The sequence below is a fragment of the Hemibagrus wyckioides genome, linkage group LG28 (genome assembly GCF_019097595.1).
Source record: "Hemibagrus wyckioides isolate EC202008001 linkage group LG28, SWU_Hwy_1.0, whole genome shotgun sequence".
NCBI classification, from domain to species: domain Eukaryota; kingdom Metazoa; phylum Chordata; class Actinopteri; order Siluriformes; family Bagridae; genus Hemibagrus; species Hemibagrus wyckioides.
In genome coordinates this window covers 19,224,706-19,243,908 of record NC_080737.1, presented here as the reverse complement: position 1 = coordinate 19,243,908, position 19,203 = coordinate 19,224,706, and the positions used below count along the sequence as shown (strand labels likewise).

The 19,203-nt window shown below is 36.6% G+C and overlaps 1 protein-coding gene across 2 annotated transcripts; it reads right to left on the bottom strand.

The window, feature by feature from the left end:
* Nucleotides 1–2,806: 2,806 nt before the first annotated feature.
* On the bottom strand, nucleotides 2,807–18,247 carry lhx3 (LIM homeobox 3). 2 transcript variants are annotated; one of them, XM_058382636.1, is made up of 6 exons: nucleotides 17,797–18,247; nucleotides 8,586–8,757; nucleotides 7,678–7,880; nucleotides 6,248–6,399; nucleotides 4,557–4,728; nucleotides 2,807–3,981 (listed from the first exon to the last, which is right to left on the bottom strand). In XM_058382636.1, the coding sequence occupies exons 1-6, from the start codon at nucleotides 17,864–17,866 to the stop codon at nucleotides 3,572–3,574; spliced, it is 1,179 nt and encodes a 392-aa protein (XP_058238619.1). In that variant the 5' UTR covers nucleotides 17,867–18,247; the 3' UTR covers nucleotides 2,807–3,571. The 2 variants fall into 2 exon arrangements, with proteins under 2 accessions (XP_058238619.1, XP_058238618.1); XM_058382635.1 differs by lacking the exon at nucleotides 17,797–18,247 and adding an exon at nucleotides 11,843–12,285.
* Between the last annotated feature and the right edge of the window lie 956 nt (nucleotides 18,248–19,203).

Genomic DNA, 19,203 nt, shown 5'->3' with positions numbered 1-19,203 from the left:
TATTATTCCTACAGCAATAAAATAAATAAACTACTCCTAAATACTGCTCCTATTATTTTATGTACATTACACCACAGTGAACAGGAGTAATCCTCCTACTACTATTTCTATTAACATTATTAATATTTATACTCTTCCTACTCCTAATTATACTCCTACAGCTAGCATTAGTACTATTATTACTTCTCCTGATATGACACCTATTCCTATTATGGAATTACCTGATCAGTAACTCCTAATATCACCACACTGCCTACTATTACACCTCCTAATACTACTCCTACTCTTACTATTACTACTCTAACAACTACCACTGCTGATATTACTCCTAGCATTGCTTCTACTTTTATAGCTAAAACTATTGCTATTAATGCACCTCCTAATAATACTCAGACTTCTCTTAATATTACTCCAACTCTCACTAATAATACTCCTAATATTACTCCTTCTCTTACTAATAATACGCCTAATATTACTATTAATACTCCTCTTAATATTACTCCTACTTTTTTACCATCAATACTTCTCCTGATATTACTCATTCTCTTACTAATAATACTCCTGATATTGCTATTAATACTTACTCCTACTCTTATTATTAATACTCTTTTAATATTACTCCTATTCTATTGTGTTTACTCTATTAATAGCACTAATGTCACTCCTCCTATTATTACTTCTACAGCTATAACTACTGCTATTGTTAATACTACTACAGTAAAATTACTTCTACTCTAACTATTACTACAAACGAGTACATCAGAGGGACGGCTCATGTTGGACGTTTGGGGGAAGTTAGGGAGGACAGATTAAGATGGTTTGGACATGTCCAGAGGAGGGAGAGTGAGTATATTGGTAGGAGAATGTTGGACATGGAGCTGCCAGGCAGGAGGCAAAGAGGAAGGCCAAAGAGGAGGAATATGGATGGAATAAATGAGGATATGAAGCTAGTGGGTGTAAGTGTTGAGGATGCAGAAAAGGGATAGGTGGAGAGAGATGATTCGCTGTGGAGACCCCTGAAGGGAAAAGCCGAAACAAGAAGAAGAAGAAGACTTACTATTACTATTACTAATATTAATCCTGATATTGCTTCTACTTTTACAGTTCAGACTGCTGCTATTATCATGGCTGATACTACAACTATGACTAGCTTTAATCTCACTCCTGCTCCTATTATTAAATATTAACTACTCAGATCATTAACCTACTCGATGTTATTATTTATAGAATTTTAGACATGACATGAATAGAAATGATTTCAAAGTGAAATAAAGAAAATATATTGAGAATATCAATAATATAAAAGCTAGTCTGATGTATCACCCATCATCAGAACACAGAAATATCTGCTCCGCAATCCTGTAATTAAATCTCTTTTTTACTGCAGACTGTGAGAAATTAGTTACTAAAAAGGGTTTCAAATATTCAATGACGCAACCGTATATGCAAACACACACACACACACACACACACACACACACAGTAACTGTTTAATCTATTTAATTGAACCTGACTTTGAATAAGTAAACAAATGAGGAAATTCACCGGAGGGCACCTGATCCCCGCCGTGCTAATGGATTGGAGATTTCGTTCCCGCCGGGGCGTTTGAGTAAACACGGGCCACTTATCTCGGAATCGGCATGTCGCAGCGTCGTCTGTCTGCATCGAGTTTCCGCACTAAAGAGGGGCTGAACTCTTGATACGGCTTTGGTGAGTCGCCAGAGCTGCGGGCGAATCGCAGACTCAGCCAGATCTTTGTAATTGCTCCGGTTCCATTATCTGTGACCTGATATAAGATCGATGTGATTAATCTCGGAAAATAAGAAATAAACATCCAGGACCGACACCGCATGCCAGAGCGGGAATCGGAGAGACCTGGCAGGATCGAGTGGCCGCCGTAGCGAACAATGACACGGCTATTAAAAGAACGGAAACCTGCATCCTTTTAGCGAATGAGGGAACAAACCCCTGGCTGAGGTCTTTCTAAACATCAACATCAACATCGCTGTGCTCCGGAATGCACCCGTTAGCGTTTAACATCAAACTCTAGCTAACATAACGTATGCTAAACGTGTAAACGGTTAGCTGAAATGATGTTATTTGGAAAAAAAATCCACTCCATGTGTTCTAGCTTTCTGACTTTTGCTAACCTAGCCTAATTGTGCAGTGGATAAATGGTGTCTGAAATGAAGCTATTTAGCTGCCTTAGCTAATGGACTGTGTTGATGGTCTCGAGCACTTGGAGCATTAGCCAGCTAGCTAAACTGTATGGATAGATAAAGATTTAAAAAAAAAAAAAAACTAATCTGTTTGAAGTACTAGCTTTCTCACTAGCATTCTGATGTAAGCTAATGGCATAATCATTGAAAAGCTAGAAATTCAGCCGTTAGCTGTGTCTGGTTAGCTATTTATCTTAAGCTAATTAGCTAAATTGTTGGATGGGTTGAAAGAATTTATCTTATTCTTATCTGACAAACTTTAGCTAATTAGACAAATGCTACAAAAGATGAATTGAGTCAAGAAATTAAACCGTTTGTGGGATTAGCTGTGTCTTGTGATCTAACTTTAGCTAATTAGCTAAAAGGTTTGTAGAAATAAAGCTTTAAGCATTAGCTCTGTACCTTTAGCTGACTGGCTATATGGTTGATAGGTAAATATTTGGGGAAGTAGAAATGGAGGGTATTTTGAGCATTAGCTGTCACCTTGTAGCTGCTTTAAGTGTTAGCTAACTAGTTTAAATATTTTATACTGTAGGTTCTTCATCACCTGCACACATGACGTGCGAATAAGATCGAGATCTAAAGTCTGGATTTCATTGACAAATTTATTAAAGATCTGTATCACTTAATGATAATCAGAGAGAATAAATAAGACATAAAACATCTTTCACATAAACACGTAGAGGAGCCCGGGAGCTGCAAGCTGAGGCTGAGGAAAACGAACCAGATACATCCAAAAACACACAAAATGCATAGAAGTATCCTATAGAATTACGAGAGTCAACAACTACAGCTTGTCTAACTCCTGTTCAGGAAATGCACTAAATGTTTCGGTGACTTTCCGAAGATATAAAAATAAAGGATCCACAATGCCGAGTTACTGGATAGAGACATTTGGCAACAACCAGGACACAAAAAACTGGTGGTGTTTACACTGAGACACTGAGAAGAGAAATGAAGAATGGAAATGAAAAGTCTTACAAAAGTCCAGTCTGATAGCTATAGCACATTCATGGAGCAATGCCTTCACACTAATGTCTCTTTGCACTTTAACGCACTGATGATGGAGGTCAGATGATGCCACATGGTGGAGCTCATCTCAGGGCATCTCAGGAAGTAGTTGTTGTTTTTTCTGTCAGGCTCAGAATGGTTGATCTTCATGTCAGCAAAACAGAAGTTAAAAACTGTCCTCCAAATAATCTAACAGAGAGGGGAGAAGTTTATGGATCTTTTGAGTCTCCATCCAGAGTCCAAAACTACGTTGAGTTTTCAATCCATGCAGATGATGAGAATAAAGGTGACGAGTCTGACTTCCCTTCCATCTCTCTTTTTATCCAAGTTTCAATCCCTCATCAGAACTGGCTGTGATCGACCTCGTCCAGCCAGGAGGCTGGGCTAGCTGGGAATTCCGGGTAGCCGCCGCTGCTTCCAGTGGACAGGTCCGAGCTGGGGCCGTTCGGACCGGCCGACACCATGCCATGCCCACCCTGGCCCACCATGGGCAGCCCGGAGTCAGGGTACACCAGGCTGGAGATGAGGGGCTGCTGCCTGGGCAGGGGCTGAAGGGAAGCAGGAGACTGTGCGAGACTGTAAGGACTGCTGGGGCGGATGTCGTGGTATTGATCCTGAGGGGGCAGGACGGATCCGTGATCCAGGGTGAAGGGAGCGTGAGCTCCGCCCTGACGCCCCAGAGCCGGGGAACTCTCGCTCAGACTGCTGTAGAGGCTGTTCGAGTGGCTCAGCTCTGACATGGGAGGCTCGTCTGCACAGAAAACACAAATAGTCAATAATGAAAAGGAGAAATTTATTTATTTATTTGTGTGTGTGTGTGTGTGCACTCTTTAGTTAACTCTTTTAGCTAAAAGAATAAAATATTCAGGACGGCTAAAATATCATTAAAAATAATGTGTGTTTTAGACGTGTGTTTTTCCCTCTGTTGGAGAACCTTACACAGAATTTTACTGGTTGAAGATCAAAATTTCAGTTGCTTTTTAGATGAACAAGCACTCGGAGCAGAAATGGGTTTGATATCAACGTTTACTCTGAAGATACAAACATTTGCGTGGAAAAAAAATAACCGTTTTTTGTTTTATTGGAACTTTTCTATAAATATATATCACCCCTACTAGTTTAGGGAAAAACAGAAAAACTTCTGAAACACTACAAATTCTTAAAGTCCTGAGTGTCTACTTTCATATGAGCTTCATATTAACCTCCAGTGTGGAGTGAGACATGAGCAGAACATGAGAAATTTTCTCCTCTTGTAAAAAGTGTTAAAACATATAATAAATTAGGAGAGGACAGAACTGGATCTGGATAGTTCTTATTCTGTCGTACCTGTGAAGGAGACTTCAGCGTCACTGTCCATGCCTTCCTCCTGGATGCTGTCCTTATCTGATTTGGAGCTTCCTCTGGACCTCTTCATGTTGCGAAAGTATTGGCCCCATCTCTGTCTTCCTGCGTCTTTCTTTAGCCTCTTCTCTTTTGCTCTCCTGTTTTGAAACCACACCTGGGAACAGAAGCACAGATGTCTTTTAGTTGGGGTACTTCAAGTTCCTCTACAGAGCAATTCGAAGAACCTAGCACATTTCCAGTTCATAGAGCATACACTACATCACCTAACCATCCTTAAACCATACACCTGCCTTTTTAAGCTATAAAAAATCAGCTTTTAAGACAGTATTGTCAGATGGAGATGAATTCCTCCGCTCTTCTGCCTTTAAACCTGGTGGCTTTAAGGTGAAGTGTTGAGAAGAGCGTATTGCGGAGTCTCCTGTGGCCCTGGAGAGATTTATCGAGGATGTAATTAACTTCCAGACAGCTACAAGTTGTCCTTAACCTCAAGAGCAGTCAGGGTTAGACTCCTTCACTTCCTTCTTCACACCGTGTGCACAAAGAGACGAAACACGCTCCCATGGCTAACATGGCTGTCATTTAATTATCTTTAACTCCATGCATTTCAATGACTCATGTTGTTTTTTTTCTTCTTCTGTACCCTCATAACATGGTTCTCACCTCGACCTTAATGTCCCTTTAGTGTGAATAATGGACACTAGAAGTAATTCCACTTTAGGCCTAAGTGTCCTTGTGAAACATAAAATAATATATATAGCCACTGTAGGCCTTTTCCTTGGACAATATGCAAGACTCCCTTTTAGCATTGTTTAACGAGCTTCTCCGTTCCGCGCTCTCCGAGCTTCACTCCACTCCATTTCCTCGTAAATTAAAGCGCTCCGACTGTAACACCCCTTTAAATTCACGTTTCCTTTTTTTATAGCAGACTTTTTTTGTGCGTCTTTTTCCCTTCTGGGATTTAAAACCAAATCCTGAATTATAGAATATGGATAACTTAATTCAAAACTTAACTAAAGCTAATTTAACACTATGATTATTAATTACTCAGCACATGACGTTGAAAAAATAACGTTTTCATTTAATAAATACAACTGCATCACATGTCGGTTCAAACCAGGCTGAAAAATAAAGAATATGGGGAATTTTCTTAATGTAAACATGTAACAGAACTTACATCTATAGCTTAAACATTTATAGTACGCTACCTGTTAGCATACACGTATTAAATCTGTACATTTTTGGCATTTCATTCCTGTCATTAGCTGTTATTAGCTATCATAGCTAATTATTAGCTAAGTAATTGAGAATCTGTAAGTTTAGTACTTCAGTATCAGTACATTGTGTGTGTCATGGGCTGAGGATTTCCCTGTTATGACATAACGCTAGCTCGCTAACATCCTCCAACACACTCAGTTAGCCTGTTGTAGCATTGTCACTGTGTCTGAATCAATCATTTAGACAAAGAATAATTTTCGGTGTGCTCTCACAATTTCACAAGTAGTTTTCCACAAAAAAGCACAAACAACTACAACTCGTAATCACAATCATGAGCAATCACAAAATAAAATCCTGGAGCATGTTTTTAACTGCCATCTAATCCAACAGAGTTTATGTAACAGGATAGAAATCTGTGAATGAGTGAATGTTATCTTTTAGTAAAATGGTGGACTGACCTGCACCACTCGCATGTCCAGGCCGGTCTCTGAGGACAGCTGCTCGCGGACGTGACGCGCCGGTTTGGGTGAGTTGTTGTAGGCGTTCTTCAGCGTCTCCAGCTGCTTGGCCGTGATGGTCGTGCGCGGCCTTTTCGCTGTCGAGTCGGCCTCTGCAGTTACAAAAACACCAACAACAATGAGCATTTTACATCAATCAGTTAATTATGCAGTTATTTTCTGAGCCAGGTTGCTGGTTGCATATGTTATTTGCGTGATCTAAGGCTACTTTAAGTGGTTACTAACATAAAGTAAAATGTACGGTGGCTGAGAAGTGCAAAACAAAATAACAAATCTGATAAATTGTGTTTCCTGATTTGTTAGTGTGTTTTTCACTTCTCGGCCACCGTAAAAATGGAAAAATGGATAAATATAAGACTGGTGAACAAAACCAAGCAAGAAATATGGCAGAGAATGAGACAAATGATTACTAAAATCTGTTGTGGTTAATGAGTCCATCCAGGATTCTGAACGTTTTGCCATTACAGAAAAACTCCTTCATAGCTTGCAATTTTTTTGAAAATTCCACAGATTTTCCACAGTTCTGGGCCGAGACGTGTCGTGTGACATCATCACCACACGCATTCGGACAAAGCCCTCCTCCTTTTATGTGTGGAACATGAGTACAGCTCTCAGAGAAAGTCATTACTTCACTAGGAGGAGTTTAAAAGAAGAATCCTGTGCTTGTGGTTTCACCAATTCAATTATACTCAAAATCAAGCATCTTTTTTCTGCAGTAATACCAATAAAAACTACTGGAAGGACCTGAATAACGTATTAGACATTTTACAGCATGTGGGAGTATTTTTATTATTATTATCCACTGAATCGGGTTTGTTTGTTTTTTGTATAAGTGAAAACCTCATATCTTATTCTGACGTGGGTTGCCAGATTGGATTGAACCCCCCACTCACGTTGTAAACCTCGCTGACTTCATGATTAACAAACCTACACTATAAATGTAATAACAACAAAAGCAGTCCAAATGACATCAACCAGCACAAGGTCATTTTATTTCCAGAACAATAAGAAGGAATAAAAATGGCCGACCAGGAGGGAAACTTGCTCGCGCTGCTCGGGCGCTTATCGATCCTCAGTGCAATTAGCTCAGGTGGGTCAAATGTTTATAGATGACCTCATGGACCTGCGAGATGAAGTTCACAGTTAAAAGCTGGCTGATCCATACGAGGTCACCGGATTTAAAGAAGTGGCCGAGACAATTAAGCGAGTTCGGGGTGGAACTGTTCCAGACGTCGAAGAAAATACACTTTGGGTGCATGACATCACCGGGGACTTTTAAAACCAGGAAAATCATCTGGATTTGAGGGTCAACCAGGAAAACTAGGAAAAAAAATAAAGAAATGCAGCGTTTGGGTTTTGGTGTGGCTCACCTCTCTGCTTGGCCGTCTCATAGTCCACTTTACACACCAGTCGACTGTCCTCCATCAGGTAGTACTCATCCCCCGTGGCTAGCTGCCTTTTGCACACGATGCAGGCGAAGCAGTGAAGGTGATAGACGAAATCCTGCGCTCTCCGCACCACCTGACTCGGCGGGATGCCCTGCTGACACGCCGCACACTTCGTCCCGAACCTCCTGCACAGATGAACAGGGTCCGGGTCACGTTAATGAGGTGGACTCTGGACTAATTAAATATTATTAACTTAGATTTAAAAGTAGACACATCACTAATATTCCTGCTTCCTGTTTATATACAGAATCTCAGCTAGGATTATCCCACTTAATAACTTAATAACTTAATAAGTGCCATATTCTTACAACAGGACACTTTCTGAAGGCTCCACTAATCCTTTAAAATGTTTAATTAAACTGTCTGTCTGTCTGTCTGTTTGTCTGTTTGTCTGTCTGTCTGTCTATCTATCGTTCTACATATTTACTTGTTTGTTTGTTTACTGCATGTCAGCATTAAGTGTGAGAATTTTCCTGCATATATTGAACAGATGGATTGATGATGATGATGATGATGATTATTGATTATTATTAACGAGTCCTTAAGTGGTGTTTGGATGATTAGAAGATATCGAGATGGAAACACACATCTGCAGGCTTTAATATTAAAGAAGCCCAACAACATGACTGCTTTATTAAACCTGATATGAGTTTAAAGAATCTCCCACATTTTAACTGAATTCTTTTCACTTTGATGATTTAATAATGATATAAAGGTTTAATTCTATATAACATTGTCTCTCTTTGTGTGTTGTTTTTTGTGTGTGTTGTGTCTTGTGTGTTGTGTCTTGTTGTATGTTTGGTGAAGTGAAGTGAAGCTCAGTGACTCACTTGAAGAAGTCCTCTTTGCAGTAGACTCCGTCTCCGCGGGTAAAGCACTTCTCTGCCAGCTGCGACTGACAATCGCTGCATTTCAGACACTTACTGTGCCAGTGACGGTCCAGAACCTTCAGGATGAAGCGGTCAACAATGTGCTGACTGCAACCTGCACACACTGGGATATCTGAAAAACAACAACAACAACAACATGAAACACTCACAGAAATGTAACCAGAAATAAAGTCAGGAATACTGTCTGTCTGTTTGTCTGTCTGCCTGTCTGTCTGCCTGTCTGTCTGTCTGTCTGTCTGTCTGTCTATCTATCTATCTATCTATCTATCTATCTATCTATCTATCTGTCTGTCTGTCTGTCTGTCTGTCTGTCTGTCTGTCTATCTCGCTGTCTATCTCGCTGTCTATCTACCTATCTAACCTCAGCTAGCCCACTTTTCTGTACTACTAAAGCCATTGCTAAAAATGAGAGTAGAGACAAGAAACAAAAGGGACAAATCAAACACACTGTGTCCAAACACAACAGGATGAATACAGGGGAAAAAATAAAAATAAACAGAATAAAAGAAAATAAACTGCAAAGAACAACACAAAAGAAACTGAATAAATTATAAAGAATAATATTATTATAGAGAATTATACTGCACGAATATGATATTAATATAAATATTAATATTGATTAGAAATATTAATAGAATTTTTAAATAAATTAAAACTCAAAAATAAGGCTAAAACCTGAAACTGTAAAATGAGAAAACAAAACAAAACAAAACAAAAACACCAAAATGATCTACTTATATAAAATAAATAGCCTGTAAAATCACTTAAATATTTTAACTTAAATATTTCATCAATAAAAATAAGAAACACTGTTCTGTCTGCCTATTTATTTATTTATTTATTTATTTATTTATTTATTTATTTATGTACTTGTGAATTAATGAATTAATTGATTATTTATTTCTTTTTTTGTTCAGACGTTTTTGATGGCCTGCAATAGCTGCAATAATAAACTCAAGATAATAATGCAATATAAATGAATGTGATATTATAATATTATATAAACAGTAGATAATAATAATAATAATAATAATAATAAGTGAACATTAATAACCAACATTCAGAGATTTGAATGATTAAATTCCTGTAATGAACAAAGAAAGAGCTCCATGTGTAGAATTGCAATTTCTATTCTAAAGCAAGTGAGAAAATGACGACAAAGCTTAGTGTCCATTAAACAAAACCCTGGAAACAAAAACTCAAATAAATCTCACCTACAGCCACAAAATGTACACACTAATAATAATAATAATAATAATAATGATAATAATAATAATAATAATAATAATAATAATAATAATAATAAGAAGAAGAAGAAGAAGAAGAAGAAGAAGACAGGATAGTGTAGTAAATTATTGGATTGTATATTTTTCATTCATCTCTTTCTTATTCAAGTTAAAAATTATTGAGGTTAAAAACTGGCTTTAAATAACTCTGCACATTAGCGTTGCCATGGTGACAGCAATAACCACACAGCAATACTCACAACAACAACAAGAAAATAAATAAACCATGGAGAATGAACATCAGTCATATTTTTCAACATCACTTACTGAGCTTCCCTTCACACTTTATATAGATAGAATTAGACAGAATTGGATAGAATTTTATACAATTAGTAAGAAAGTGTGTGTTGTGCTTTATCCCAGTGTGTAAAAATAACAAACATAATAAATCCCCTTGACTACACATCACCTCTGTTCGAGCAGATTTTGTCATTTGTAAGGGCAGATTTTTGTTCTTTTTTTGTAATTTGTAAAGGATTTATTTATTTATTTATTTATTTATTTATTTATTTATTTATTCACTCTGTTCGAACCTACAATTACAGCTTTAAAATATGGCAGATGTTTTTCTTATTATTTCTTTTCTTCTTCTTCTTCTTCTTCTTCTTCTTCTTATACTCTTGCTACATCACCATTAAAGCTTTATTATATTTATTAAAAATATCCGCCATTCATTTAAATAATAATGATGTTATTGTATTGATATGTTCAGATGAGGTAAATAATTAGTAATTTATTTTAGCATTATTTTTTTATTTATATCTTAGTCTTATTTTTCTTATTAATAATTTTAGTAGTAGTTTGTTTGCAGTAAGTTTGAAGAGCAACACACACACACACACAAACACACACACACACACACACACACACACACACACACGGAGAGGTTGATTTTAACGTATCGAGAAGTCACGTGCGCCGTACACCTGCATGTAATTACCCGAAACCCGAGAGCGCGTGCGAGTCCACGTGTTGCCCCGCGTGCGACTGGTGTCTTTGGTTAAATAATGCAGCGCATTTCGTATTTTGTGCAACTTAACATTCTGTAAAAATGTTAATGCAAGTGGTCTTTTATCTGGCAACACACACACACACACACACACAATAAGCAAGAAAAGAACAGGTGCACAAAATGGTTGTGAATTATTGATCGGAGCGGGGAGGCCTGACCGAGGACAGAAATCTCTACCGGACACTGGCGAGCTACTGAAACTCCACTCCTAACGATGACAAGCACGAGAGAGAAAACAACAACAACAACAACAAAAAGCACATATCACATAAATAATTCACACAATAAACATTATATGCATGACATTTAGATTTGTAAACAAAGTACAAGTCATGTTGTTGTTGTTGTTGTTGTTATTGTTGTTATTTTTGTTGTTTTCCTCTATAAAGAAATCTGACATTTAACAGCAAAGGAAGCAAGGAAGCTGGACAAAATCAGAAAGCAGCTGTGTGTTATTCTGAACAGCTTTACACACTCAAAATCGCACAATAACCAGGAATATATTTTAAACTCAAAAAACACACAGATATAACAACAAAACAAACAAAAACCCAAAACAAACAAAAGAATTAATAAATATTATAAAGAATTTAGAAATGAAATCGATGTATTTTTAATTATTGTAATAATCCTGACTGTTAAGAGGTCTTTTTGCATTTCAAGAAAAATATAAAAATGTAATTTATTCTCCTAAAAATTAAATTTCCCAAATTCATCTCGTGCCTCAGACGCACTCTAGACTCGAATCTTGCTCCAAGTGTTCCGTTGCAGCACGATGCAAAAGCACCGAAATACAAAATCTAAAATAAAATCATGTCGATGCAAAACAGCACTTTTTATCTGAAACATCTTTAAACACCATGAAGCGAAGCTGCCTAGAGATTCCTAAAGGTTCCTACCTCTGCGTGATTCGTCAGTGCGCGTGTGCGTCAGGAGCGCGAGCAACATCTCCGCGCTGTTCCCCGCCGCCTCTCTGCGCTCCTGAGCCATGTTTTCATTATTAATGCATTCAAGTAGATGTAATAAATAAATAAATATTCAGTAAAAAAATAAAAAATTATGAACAAGAGCAACCTTCTGCTTTTGCTTTGGGGCTGGAGGCTGCGCTCGTGCGCCCTCGACTGCACGCGCCGCGTCTACTTGTGGCGCGTGCTCGGCGCTGCGCACTTGACTACGTCGCCTAAGCGTTGCCCTGGTAACCGTTTAGCATCAACTACACTAACTAGAGTTAGACTAGCTTCACTTGCTAACTAATTTGGGGTTTACTTTTGCTTTTAATCAATTAAACGTTAAGGTTTATTCTTTTATTATTATTATTTTACTTCACCACAGTGATTATAGCTTTATAATTTAAGCTTCATAGCTAATTTCATTACTATTTCCAGATCAATAAAATGAATGACAAAATAAATAACGGTACCAAACTGTACTTTGCTGATGTGGTAACATCTTTAGTACCTTTTATAGTATATATTTACACCTCTAAATTAATTTAATGCACACACAAACTTCACTGTAAAAAATCCAAGGTACATAATTCACTTAAGTCTGATTCTTTCATCTTGTACCATTACACCAACACTCTTAAAAACAAAAATAACTAAGCTGTACCTCTTCCAGTAGCTGGTGTAGTCGCTGGGGTCATTAAATGTACATCTGTTCTGTTTAGAGCGTATTTTTATACTTTTTTTTGTTTGTTTGTTTGTTTGTTTAAATAATTTAAGCTACACAACAGCTCTGCTCCAAAGTCTACATCTTTAACCTTCATTACATGCTCACGCTTTTATAATACTGTTATAATACATAAATAATTATTACTAAATAAATAACTGCACTTTTCCTTCTTGCTAACATTGCCATCATTTCTACTATTAAAGCGTATATTTGTTTAGAGAGTATATTTTTAAAAAAGATCTCTTCCTGATGGAGAGTTCAGTCCTGTTATTCCCAGGATAACGTCCTGAACAGTCCTGCTGTTGCTCAGTATAAACGTCACTCATGTGAAAGTGTGTGTCTATAGCGTAGCTCCATTTATAATCATTTATGATCAATTCTAATCCACATGTAGCTTCCTCAGTGAGAGATACCTAGTAAAGGAACCGAAGGAACCGGTGCAGGGACCAAGAAACTATCACACCTCTTTATTCCTGAGTAAATGAGTTCAACGGAATAATTCTGTATTAGATGACTGTATGATTTTGCACAGAGGTCAGTCACAATCTCAAACCACTACACCAAACTGGTCTCTGAGGGTTTTTTTTCTCTCCAACACATCTGTCCTCCAGCACTAACCTCTCTCCAGAACACACACCATGTCCAACACTCAGATATTCATCTCAGAACAATCCAGCATCTGTTAGTCTAAGACGGTTTCTTCTCGGGACGTAAACTTTTAAAAAATAAAGTTTTCATGTAGAATGAACAAGAGTTTTTCTTCCCCCCAGTGATATCTTAGAAGAACTATTTTTTGGTTCCCTGAAGAACCTTCAAATAAAAGAAATAAATAGTTCTTTAAAAACATAGACTTTTTACTTAGTGCTGTAATTTTACTGTATAGCAGACATTACATTCCTGGTATTTAAGAGACGGCCGTTATCCAGAACAACTTATCTCATTTTATATAATTGAGGGTTAAGGGCCCTGCCCAAGGGGTCCAGCAGAATCCCAACCTGGGATTCAAACTCACATCCTTCTGACCAGTAGTTAGATAACTTAACCATTAAGCTATACTTTTCTTAACAAAGAAAAACTGCTACACAAAATTTATTCCTAATGATAAACAAAGAAAGTGAAACTGTATAATTGTTGATGTTAACAGACGTTCTGGAAGGAGTCTCCAGTTTCAGTGCTTTGTCGCTGTAACTCTTTAGACAGAGATTTTGTGCTTTGCCTTTTTTCCTACGCAACTCAAACTCGAGTCAAAATTTTCATCTGTAACGGGAAGTTCGTCATTAATCCCCTAACCGAGATAAATACATTTTTTATTTTTCATTAAAAAAGCAGTTTATGTTTTAGCTTTCTGGAACGTTTTTTTGGGGGGGGAAAAGAGAAATGTTAATGAGATCAGAGATTCAGGGGATAGGAAGAAGGAAATTTCAGCATTCCTGGAGGTGACTGCGGTTTACCTGACATCCAAATACATTTTTATAGAAAACAATATAGAATTAAAATGTGATGAGAAAATTCTTGAAACAAACAAAAAACAGAAAAAACAAGCTGTAAAATTAAAACAAACATAAAATTTATATTATATGAATTTAATAAAACACTGTAATCCCTGTATATTGTATACATTTATAATTTATCGTTATTATTTATAATAAAATTTCTGAATGATCCGCTTCTAATTTTTAATATTTATTTCTATTTTTTCCCCTATTTTTTTTTAACTTATGTATTTTTTGCTCAAGCTAGTCCCAAGCTTCTATTCTTTTCTCATTCTCAGTTTTCTGTTTAATCTAGAGTCCTTGACGTTGATGTATTTATTTTTTTCGTCATTTATCTATCTATCTTTATTTATTTATTTATTTATTTATTTTGGCGCACGTGAGTGTTTGTCGGTCAAAAATTTTGTAAGATTTTTTTTCTTTCTCCCTGATATTTACAGCTTCTCGTCTATCCAACGTTTGGCACGTGCGCAAAAACACATAGGCGAAGGACGCGAGGTGTTAAAGATAAAGAAACGGTTTTTAAAACAACATTAAAATAAAATAAAATAAAATATATTCCGTTAGATATTTAAGAGTGTGTTTGAAGTTTAGAAGTCACGCTGCTGAGGGATCAGACTTTTGCGAGTCAAATAAGAGTGATGAATTTTCTGCAGGTCGTCGGGACACACACACACACACACACACGCACACACACACACACACATACACACACACACACACACACACACACAGAGTATTGACACTGATCTGATATGGGAAAGAGCGCCTGGGGAAATCAGCCTTAGTGCCATTTCTGGTGATGAATTTAAAATCAATGCTCCATTTCAACACTTTATGAAACGCGATTTTTTTTGGTGTTTTTGGTGAATTTTAACGGGGCTCGGTGTGCGCGAGACCTGCGTTTTTCTTTTTCCTCGGAGTTTTAGTTACAATGTGCTTCACTGCTATGAAACCTACACGAGACATTGAAATACTTTACACTTATGATGTTTTATTTTCATAATAAATCTTCATCCTTTGGTCTTTTTACTCAATTCGTAACTCTGGTTTCCTTTATTGTGCACAGAAATAAAAAAAATTCAGCCTATAGTGCTTACAATAAATGAATAAAGACCCAAAAGTTGAAAAATAACGCGTTTTTTTTTAGTTTTTTCTAAATGAACAGTCCTCTCTCAGTCACTATACCTAGTCTATGAAGATAAAAACCAAGAACACAGTTTCATATCATGTATTAATATAATATATAATAATCTAATTGCGTTTAGCTTAATACACAGATTTGATCTGAAGTACTAACTTTTCAATCTTTTTAAAATAATTTTATACTTTTTATTTAAAAAAAAACTGTTAAAGCATAGATCCTAAACATTCAACCAGTGATCACAAATATGCCATTAAAATGTTTAATTTGATCATCTTATCATAATCAGTGCCAAGTTATTTATCACGTGATTAACATCTCTGGCACGCGTATATTCTTTAAAAGATATTATTACATTATTACACAAGTATATACTATAAAAGATATTATTATATTGTTATTACACACGTATATTCTTTATATATATATATATGGCATTGTTTATTCTGGTTAAAAACGGGTAAAACTATTAGAACTATTTACATATTCAAATGAGTTTTTTTTTAATTCCATATTTATTTCATTTAATCCAGCTTATGTTGTATCATGTTGTATAATTTCTCACCTATAACTTCAGCCGCAAATAATTACAAAGATCTTAAAATAGATTTAAAACAAAAACTTCCTCTTTAACATCAAACGAACAAATAAAATAAAATCGGGAAATATCAGCAATTTAATTTAAAAAACCTTTGAGACACCAGAGTGCTGAGTTTATCATCTGATAGACTGAAACCACACGGATAATAAACACCAGATCAACATTTACCTGCTTTTGTAGTGAACGCGAGAGTCTGAGTAGTGTAACTTATTATTAGGATAAATTACGGTATAAAATAATTATATACACGAGAAAAAAAATGTAACCTTGAATTAAAGTAAAACGAAATTGTTACAGGTAGGCTGATTTAAAAAAAAACATTTTAATTAATAACTAAAAAATTATAATCTTATTTACCTAATATATTCTTATTTATCCTTTTAATTTTTTGTGTGGCAAACAAATAAAAATAGAATAATAAAAACACACAACATGAGCTACAACATTTATAATATGTAAATGTAATATTTGCACGTGCCGTTGATTTTATTTTATTTTTTTATGTAAATAACTAAAAATTGTTTTTGTTTTAAATAATTTCCAGAAACTGGATGTCACGTGCATCTGAAACAGAAAGGTTGAATAATTAAACCGGTTTAAAGCGCATTTCGGTTAAAAGGTGTGTGTTTAGTGCCGGTTGGAGCGGCAGGTGCGTTACCTGCTCACGGCAACACGATACCTGACTCATACCTGAAAGCTCTGGTTGTTGCACGTGGCCCTCCCGGTGCGTCCGAGCCGGCCGGTGTGAAATGACAGCGCGCGCGCTTAACAGCTGGTCACAATGCCGCTCATTACGTATTAATAACGCAAACGGAAGATAAGGAGTTAAACTGCGCGAGACATTTATTTTTATTATTATCGTTAAGTTTTATTTTTTACCTCCCAAATTATAGTTCAGTTACTTTATTAATATTCAACTTTTTTCCATTGAGCTTTGAGCACCAGTAAGCGCAACCTTTTTTGTTTGCATCTGTTTTAAATGTTTAAGACTTAATTTATTTATTTTTACATTTTGCATGTGTTGCTTTTGTTTTTAGTTTATTGTGCTTAATAATAATAGGCTACATCTGATGTCCAAACACGGTCAACTGACGGAAATGGAAATAATTTTGCGTCGGAAAAGTAAAAAAAAAAGATAAATAATAAATAATAAAAATAATACACAAATATTCATTACGATCTATTTTATAACTAGCAAATAATGCTGATTAACACAAACCTAAACCCATACCTGATGGTGTATAGGTTCAAATAATAATAATAATAATAATAATAATAATAATAATAATAATAATAATTCGACTGCGACTTTTCCAAAGATAAAAAATAAACTAATGTAGAATTAAAGAAGAAAAAAAAACAGCATCCCTGTACAGTTGATAATTAGAGGGAAGATGATGAAGGTCCACTCTCAGACCTACAGAGCACTACACTGGACCTCTCATGCCCGCTGGTACCGTTACTTCAAGTCTCACCTTAAGATGTGGACGTAGTGAACCCTTTCAAAAAATTATTTAAGGAGCATAAACAGGTAAAGATCACCTGTTTAGGTAAAAGATACACGGGCTACTAAATACACAGAATAAATTCAAGGAATAGTAGAGCTTAGTAAAGATAGAGAGCTTTGGTCAGTGTAATGATGATGTGCAACAAAACAAAACAAAACAGCCAATCAGCCAAGCATTAAAAGAAAGAAAGAAAGAAAGAAAGAAAGAAAGAAAGAAAGAAAGACCCCCCCAAAGTAGTGTATTTATTATTACTCCTATTCTAATAATGATGATTATTATTATTGGTCAGATGAGGAAACTTCTCCGCTCTCACTGATACTCGACAGCACGCGCTTTCCCGAATAAACCCCGTTTATTGTTAGAGATATTTTCCATAAATCTAACACAGAATTCCCCAAAAATAAAAAGCACAATGTAAGAACTGCACTCTCACCTTGTCCCGAGCTGTATCTGGAGAAATTTCCCGGATTTTGACAACTGGATCCGGGATGTTCGAGCAGCATTGCGGCAAGTCGGATAAAAAAAAAAACACAACAAAACACAACAAAACAGCGCTCGTGAACACCGAAAACTGCGTAAAATAAATAAATAAATCAATAAATAGACAGATAAATAGATAGATAGATAAACAAACGCGAATCTAGCGCGTGTACAGTGTGTTATGTGAGGAGCACGCGCATGCAAAAGAGATAAAAAATTCCAGGTCCAAACCAACAGGCTACACGGGTATGTAATATAAATATATAACGGAAAAGGAAAGAGCTCGCGCCCGCCGGTGCTCGCGCTGCGCTAAAAAGTTTTCGTATACGACCGAGGGCTTACGCGCGCGGCTTCACGACTGCTCACGCGCCTCAGCTGATCTCCGTTTGCTATTGGTGTCCTGCTTTTGCATAACAAAGTGTGTGTGTGTGTGTGTGTGGCGCGCGCGCTCTGTCCGCGGTGCTGAAGAGGTGGGGCACAAGGGCCGTGTGTATAGCGTGTGTGTGTGTGTGTGTGTGTGTGTGAGAGAGAGATAGTGCCCACCTCCCCTCCCTTCGTGTACATGAAGGCCAATGCCTTTAATAAGGTCTATCTAGCAAAACAAAACTGAACACAATAAAAAGTAACACAGTTCAGTTCGTGTGGAAAAGTTACGAAGTAAATACTTTAGGGGGCGGAGTCAGCGTCAGCACGAGGTCAAAATTCAGCTAGCGGTTGACGCTAAGTGTTAAAGCAGTTGTACCTGTATATATGCATACTATTTTCTTTTTATTTACCGACATATCTGAGGGAAATGTTGATATTTCCGATGGTTCCATGTCATTTTTTATTTCATCTCTTTCACTTTAGTACGTTTAAATGGTTAAAAGCGAAGCTCACGAGCTTCCCGGGGGAGCATTTGTTGCTAGGCAACCAGGTAACGCCGTGAATGTGTGCTAGCTAAACAGTTTAGCTGATTTAGCTATAGCTAGTCAGTGTGAAGTGAAAACAAAATGTGAAATATGATAAATCTTTCGAAAATATTGACATTTTCCCTCACCCTCACTCAAGTCTGTTGTGTAATTTCAGCAGTCTTTATGATTACTTGTCATACTGTATGAGATGATTCCAATAAAATTGTCTGAACTCACGTCCAAGAGTCCTTTTATGATCTGTAACAGCGAAATTGGGCCTAAAGTACACTGTAAATCTGATGTAGGAAATGACTCAAATCTCACTGTGATTTCACTTAGCAATCAACCGTAAAACAATTAAAGAGCGGTATCAACATTGGACACTATCCTTTACAAAGATAGCAGGTTTCTGTCAAACAGTTGTAGTACACCTTTGGCAATGTGGATACAAATTCATATTTTCATAT